We start from the raw sequence: 7,609 nt of genomic DNA on the forward strand, positions 1-7,609 counted from the left end.
TCATAGTATAGTATGTCAAAATGAGGCATGAAAAGTTAAAATATTTTATGAAAAAGTCATAAAAAGTCAGTATAGTATGTTGAAAACACTCATAGTATAGCATGTTGAAATAAGGCATGAAAAAGTCATAGTATAGTATGTTGAAAAAAGTTGTAAAAAGTCATAGTATAGTTTGTTGTGAAAAGGTATGAACAAGTCATAGTATAGCATGTCGAAATAAGTCATAAAAAAGTCATAGTATGGTATGTCTTAAAAATTCAAAAAAACGTCATAGTATAGTATGTCGAAAAAAGTAAAAAAAGAGTCCGTATACTGTGTCGAAAAAAGTCAATTCATAGTATAGCATGTCGTGAAAATGTATGAAAAGGTCATTGTATAGCATGTCAAAATAAGTCATAAAAAGTCATAGTATAGTATGTCAAAATGAGGCATGAAAAGTTAAAACATTTTATGAATAAGTCATAAAAAGTCAGTATAGTATGTCGGAAAAAACTCATAGTATAGCATGTCGAAAAAAGTCGTAAAAAAGTCATACAATAGTATGTCAAAATGAGGTATGGTAAAAGAAAAAAAGTCATAAAAACGCCACACTACTGTAACGCTACTTTTTTCGATAGCATGTCTCTTGATGACACACTGGATTGCAGCCTTCCCACTTCACCGGGCAGGGACGCTAGCTCATCCCGGACGAGCCCCCGATTGTTACCGGCACCAGACAGGGGAAACCTGGACCAGCACCAAAGGTTACACATGCTAGGAAGCACTGCGTAGACGATAGATATAACATACACACACTTTACTCTTAGTACTTGGCTCACACATTAATAATACATACATACATTTCTGCTGACATGTATTCAACATTAGCATCATATATAGAGGATGTTCTATGCTAGAACATCCTTACGTGTCATCCGCTCTCTCACGCAACAGAGCTTGGCGCAACAACCACGTTAGAACATGACTGGCATTGTCAAGTTTATGAATATATATGTATATATACATATATATTCATTATAAGTCGTAGTATAGTATGCCATTAAAATGTCATAAAACAAGCACAATAGCTGCGACCACACGTGTATAAATTCACTCACACACACCTCGTTGTTGTAGGGAGGGCACAGCTTTGTGGACCAATGAACTGATGGGCAAACCGAATGAGATAGAGTTGTTAGTCATAACTAAAAATGTCTATCCGCTGACTCCAATGTTGTCTCTCACCAGTGTCTGCGAGAAGTGGTTCTTGCGTTATGAACGAATGTAAAAGGCATTAAGTAGCAGAAGTAGGTTTCTCACCACCCAGTGAACTCTCGTAAATGTGATATTTTATTAATATCTCTGTTGTGAGACTTGTGTCTGCAAAAAAGCACTAAATAAATTGATTTTATATTTTATATTGGGTTTTGAATAAAAAAAAACACCTTCCTAATAAAAACCTACACAATTTGAAAACATATATCCAGAAATATAGACAATCACAAATGTCACAATGAGAATTGTTCAAGAAGCTGTCTTTATTGTCATAAGACTTGTACATAAACATTGAGTTGTTTTTTTCTTCCTTTTATTAAACATTATTATATATTTTCTGTTGTACTTAAATACCATGTGTACAGATCCAGAAAAAGGTTCAGAAAAGGCTACATGTTCTTTATCATCACAGAAAAGACGTAAGAAGATTTTTCAGATTCATATAAGATCGGTTTAATACTCTGTTTGGTGTACTAACACTACAAACCTAAAGAAAACACAAGTGAGACAGAAACATACCCCTTGATTATTCATATAATTTCATTTAAAGACTTTCTACTAAATAAATTAGCTTAAAATGTGGTCTTTTTGTTGGGGAATCAATAGAGTCCCAATTAGTATAACGATCAGTTGTCATGGAATCCTACATAGAACTTTCCAAGTGTCTGAGCCACCCGTGAGCTTGACAGTGGATGTGTTGATGAAGGCTGTGCGATACGGTCGAGGACAAGCAAGGGGACCTTGAGCAGAGATTGTGTTGTCGACGGCTGTTTCCAAGTTCAAGAGTGAGCGGACAAGCTCAACTTTACAGTAAAAGTGCTCAGACTCACAAACTTTGAAAATCTACAGTCTCATTGTAAAAAAAAGTGTAAACTCACTTATGCTGATAATGACAGTTAAAAGCTAAACCTAGTAAGTGAGTTGAACTTGAACTGAGATTGTCAATATAAAAACTAAATTAGTAGTTCATGACTGTGGTCTTCTGAGAGGAATGGGCAGCGTAAGAAAGTCCTCAGCCAGAGTCACTTCTACATCACTGCCCTGTAGAGCATCTTCCGCCTGCCTCTTGAGCTCTGACACGTCATCCTCGTCCCCTTCCTTCTGCATGGAGCAGGGTTTGTACCTCTGGCTGAAGTGGTACAGCACCAGCCTCCGCGCACAGCAAGCCCGAGCCACCGCTGCCGCCATTTCAGGTGTACTGTGTCCGTGGTCCACTGCTTTCTCTCGCTGCTCATCCCCAAGTGTGGCCTCATGAACCAGAACATCCGCTTCATTGCACAGCCTCAGTGGTCCTTCCCCAACAACTGAGCTGCAGTCTCCAAAGATGCAGACTTTCCTACCAGGAATAGCTTCTTCCAGCACCTCAGTAGGCAGAACGACGCGCCCGCTCTCCAGAGTTACAGGCTTGCCAGCTTTCAGCTGCCCATAAAGCGGCCCTGGTTTCAGGCCTGAAGGACACACAATTAGACCATTCACAATAATCCACAAGTACCATTTGGAGAGCATTTACTTCCTATGATGTAGCATATTGCACCACAAATGTGTCATAGTCTTGGGTGACTTAAAAAAACAACATAAAAAAGCTACAGTATAGTATGTAATAAAAAAGTTATAGTCGGTCATAGAAAATGTCATAGTATAGTCTGTCATAGAATAGTATATAACACAGAAAATCATAAAAACGCCATAATGTAATATGCCATGAAAGTCATTAAAAAAAGTCTTAGTATAGTATGTCATAAAAAAAATTAATATATGTTAATATGAAATCTGAGTCTCTGGGTCACATTACATGGAGGTTAATGCAAAAACTTGCTAATTAAAATGTTTATGTAAAATAAATGTATACATATGTATAATGAAAATAGGTGTGCTACATGAGACCAATTTAGTTTCATTTTTTAATCATAATTGTCACGTATATATTGGAAAGTCAGCATGAAGGTATTGAAAAACAGTAATATATTGATGATCTCTAAGTCAGCCTCCAGCAGATAAACGTGAGGGCTTGGAGGTGAGCTCACCGTCCTGCTGCCAACAAACGTAAACGTGGTTTTTGACAGGACACACGGTTTTACTAGTGAATCCACTACACAGAGATTTATGCAAACTATAACGCCATCAATGATGCCTTTAACCTGTAAACCGCATTTCTCTCATTATCTTCATGCTTGTGTCCAATTAGAAACACAAATCTAGCGCTATTCAACTGTGGAATCATTAAAAAAATATGCACCGGGTACTGGAAGGGTGTGGATTTATACTTTCCAGTCATCTTTCACTACAGCTGTTCAAGTAAATAGAAGAGTAACATAGATATGAAGTGCATTTACCGAGTTCCTTCAGGAGCTCAGTCTTCAGTCTTCCGGGTCGATCATGCTCCTGAATGCAAAAACCAAAGGAGGGGATGCGGTGAAACAACCTGAAGGCCTTGACCACAAACTTCTTGTCTTCAAAGAGGAGGTAACAGTCACTGGAGACATCCAGGAAGATCGTCCTGCCCGGCTGCTCCTGTGGGTGCAGAGGACCACACTCCGCTGTCATCTGAAGAGACACAACACAGAACATTAAAGATGGCGTGCTCCTGTGTGGGTGAAGAACACCCGTTACCACCGTCTCTTGGGCTGAGGAAATACTTTCAAATAAGTTTCAATAAATGGATGGGAGTCAAGCTACAAATAAGGCTGATTTAGTTAGTTGACATTTGGACACCTTAGTTTTAAATCTCACACATTAACATTGCAAAACGGATGCAGATAAAAGGAAAGGATATAAATTGACCTCACAAGGGAAGTCTTTAAGTATAATGCATAGGGACAAAGTCCACATGGATTTAGCTAAATGTCATGATTGCAAAATGATGCTACGGTACTATAGGTTGATGCCCAGTACATGCTTTGGTGGTTCAGGGTGGAGTTAGGTTGAGTCGGGTCGGGCCTGAACATGTGGTAGACCAAAACTATAGGCCAGTGGGCAAATTAGAGCAACTCTTTTCATAGGAGATCCATGAAGACTCTCCTCTTTTATACTATATAGAACTAAAGTGTGATTTATTACCATGCAGGAATAACATGAAAATCAGTCACTTACCTCCAGGCTGAGCTGTCCCTCTTCTGGACTCTGGTCAGTTGTGGGCTCCAGCTCATGTACTACAGCAACATACATAAAATGATCAAGAAAATGAATAAAGTAAATTAGGCTGGAGGTGGAAGATTTTACGGAAAATAAAGAGGGCTGAAAATGTGTTGTAGTCTAGTAAAGTGTCGTTTTTACAGCAGAGCAAATCCACCTTGTAGGTTGAGTGTGTATGCTACACGATGGATTTCTACCCATACCAACACAGATTAGTCGGTAGCAAATCACAGCTATGCTATGGCTGTCATGTTTAAACAAATTGTATTATATGGGACTAACTAGTGCCTAACTAGTATGCAGAGATAGAAATTTCGGAACAATCAGAATGTGCAACCCATAGTTTGATTGGCCATTGGCTGTGGTACTAATAGAGCACCGGTGTTTTCAACACATTAGAGGTTGTACATATTGTGTACATGCCTGCATAAGGGAAGAGCAGCCGTGATCCGGTGAGGCCAAGTGTCACCCTTAGAAAGTGTCGGAGGCCCCGCGGCCCGTAGATCTCCACACAATTCAGGTTCTCCTGCTCGCGGTTGGTGTTGAGGCTCACAGTGCAAAGGAGACCAGGCAGACCAAACAGGTGATCTCCATGCAGGTGCGAGATGAACACCTTGGTGATTCGACCTGGGTAGCAAACACAACATATCATTACATTCAACAGGTGGCACGATGGGATTGTGGTGAGTTGAAACGCTGGATTAAAATTAAAAAGCAAATAAAGAAGGTTAAAATGTCTTGTAGTTATCACATCAGTCATCCAATGTAGTCCAAAATCTTCTAGGCTCTGGCAGAGAATAAGACATTTATGTTAATCAGAGGCTATGTTCACCTGAGATTAAAAGAAAAAGTCAAGGTCTAGCAAAAGCAATGAATGTGTCTCTCTCTCTCTCTCTCTCTCTCTCTCTCTCTCTCTCTCTCTCTCTCTCTCTCTCTCTCTCTCTCTCTCTCTCTCTCTCTCTCTCTCTCTCTCTCTCTCTCTCTCTCTCTCTCTCTCTCTCTCTCTCTCTCTCTCTCTCGCACGCGCACACACACACACACACACACACACACACACACACACACACACACACACACACACACACACACACACACACACCGGATCTGAGTTGGCTCTTCATCAGTTGGGTCTGGGTTCCCTCCCCGCAGTCAAACAGCCAGCACTCCCCTTGAGTCCGCAGCACCAGAGCCGAGGCACCGCGGTGAGGAGACGGGTAGGCCGAGCCGGTCCCGAGGAAAGTCACGTCCATGGTCATCCTCCCAAAGTCACAGGACGGCGGGTGATAACAGGCTACGAGTAGAACTCAGGAGTCATGTATGCAACACTCAGTATTGTAAACAGTCACACTGTGATGACGTGTAACGAGCGACGGTGCGGCGTTCAGGTAAAGTCAGATTTTCGAGAAGTCTAGGGCCCAATCTCAATGTCCCCCCTAAAGCCTCAAACCCTGAACCCGCAAGGACTTACTGACGTCACCTGGTAAGTGGGTGAGTGTGAGAGACTGTGAGGGCTTGAAATGGTGTAAATAGGAACGGGACAGCACTTTGCTGCAACATATCACGTTACCATGAAAACGACAAAAAATGTGATGTATAATTGTGTGTATTTATTTTATACTTTGTACTCCCTGATTTGAACGTCTTCCACACTCTTTCCTCACAAAATGAGAGGTAATTTCTTATAATCTATTCACTCGTTTTTGTCAAAACAACTTCAATAACAAAATCAAATATTTGATGAATAAATAAATACAAATTCTCTGATTTCAAGTTTATTTTTTGTTCCATCTTTAACCCTTAATGTTTCTGTGTAAATTGAATAAGACAGGCTGAACACACGTGAGCTTCAGAAACACAACTCAAAACCAAAGAGAAGGCACTATATGAATGCACATGGATTTATGGGTAAGACAAGAATCATGTCAGCAAAACAATCACCAAATTCTTACACAAGAAAGTAAAAGCTCACATTGGACGATTACAGTCAGTAACAACAACAACTTGATAGACAGCCAGACAACACTTTCTGAAATAATAGTTTCTAAATAGTTTCTTTGAAATAAAATTATTTTAAAAATTGTACAAAACTTTGCCTTTAATAACATATTGTGTTCAAAACCATAAGGTGCAGTCTATCAGAGGAACAACTGCACATTGAATACAACACAATAAAATAATTTCATACAAGACTAGCATCTCTTTTACGTTCATACTGTTGAGTTGTTTCTCAGCTCTGCCTTCAGCTTGCTGTGAGGTCTACATCAAGGAACATAAAGTGATTATAAATAAACACTGAACACTGTGCAGGTGGTTGGAATACAATATCCTGAGGTTAAAAATGAGCGTGGCCTATAATAGACTAAGACTAACGCATGATTCCGTCAATGCCCTTGACAAGCAGGTGTCTAAGGCAATACTATGAATGAAGTAGATTATTGGTAGTTTTAATGCAACACATTTTAGCTTGCGAGGGTGGGTTTATGCGTCTGTGTCCAGTATACATGGTCCGGGTTTCTCAAGACTCAGATTTCACATTAAACACATCTTTTTGTTTAAATCTTTGGATCACCCACTGTAATATACTGCAGCAGTCTGTCTCAGCACAGAGCAACAATATACAGATCTTATCAATAACAAGATAAGTACAGTACATTCAATTGACATTTACAGATGTGGAATATTAGGAAAATATATCTTAGATATCTTACTTTGTAACCTTGAGGAAGTTGCCATCTGCCATAACTGACTACTGAGCTGCATAGATACTCACTGGATTTGACACAAGACGTCTAAAACAAATGCTCGATTAAATGTTTGTGTCAATAGAAAACCCTTTTTCTCGCGACACTTAGTATAATAGTTAAAGTTGACTTGATAGCATGACCTGGTTTCTTCATCAGAAACATATATTGTCAGTAACAATCTATCTGATCATCTTGTAGGCACCATTACCTTGAGCATCAAGTACTGCATATTAAAAATGCCAGTAAGGACATGAACACGACCAGAAACTGTCATTTTCAGAATGTAGTGAATCTGCAATTTCATTCTACTTATTCTTTGAATATTGGCTTGTGTTTTTCTTAATGCATTTCATGTCTTATACACAGCACTTTATGCTATACATATAAACCTGCCTAAGGTCAATCTCGTTCTTGTGTTAATCTGCCATAATCTGACGTAGTTAGTGTCATCCATTATTATTAATGATGATCATAGACAG

The 7,609-nt window shown here is 39.4% G+C and overlaps 1 protein-coding gene across 1 annotated transcript; it reads right to left on the reverse strand.

The window, feature by feature from the left end:
• Positions 1–1,555: 1,555 nt before the first annotated feature.
• On the reverse strand, positions 1,556–5,661 carry elac1 (elaC ribonuclease Z 1). The gene is made up of 5 exons (XM_079160565.1): positions 5,486–5,661; positions 4,810–5,013; positions 4,345–4,403; positions 3,588–3,798; positions 1,556–2,702 (listed from the first exon to the last, which is right to left on the reverse strand). Exons 1-5 carry the CDS (start codon positions 5,640–5,642, stop codon positions 2,221–2,223), a joined length of 1,113 nt encoding a protein of 370 aa, XP_079016691.1. The 5' UTR covers positions 5,643–5,661; the 3' UTR covers positions 1,556–2,220.
• Between the last annotated feature and the right edge of the window lie 1,948 nt (positions 5,662–7,609).

Source organism: Pholis gunnellus (assembly GCF_910591455.1).
Source record: "Pholis gunnellus genome assembly, chromosome: 6".
NCBI lineage: Eukaryota > Metazoa > Chordata > Actinopteri > Perciformes > Pholidae > Pholis > Pholis gunnellus.

What these genes read in the sequence shown, in the direction of transcription:
- elac1 (XM_079160565.1), bottom strand. Translation starts at nt 5,642, where the DNA reads ATGACCATGGACGTGACTTTCCTCGGGACCGGCTCGGCCTACCCGTCT. An exon ending in GAAGAGCCAACTCAGATCCG is followed by an intron (nt 5,014 to 5,485) that starts GTGTGTGTGTGT and finishes TTTGCTACCCAG; the next exon opens with GTCGAATCACCAAGGTGTTC. An exon ending in TGAGCTCCTGAAGGAACTCG is followed by an intron (nt 2,703 to 3,587) that starts GTAAATGCACTT and finishes TGTGTCCTTCAG; the next exon opens with GCCTGAAACCAGGGCCGCTT.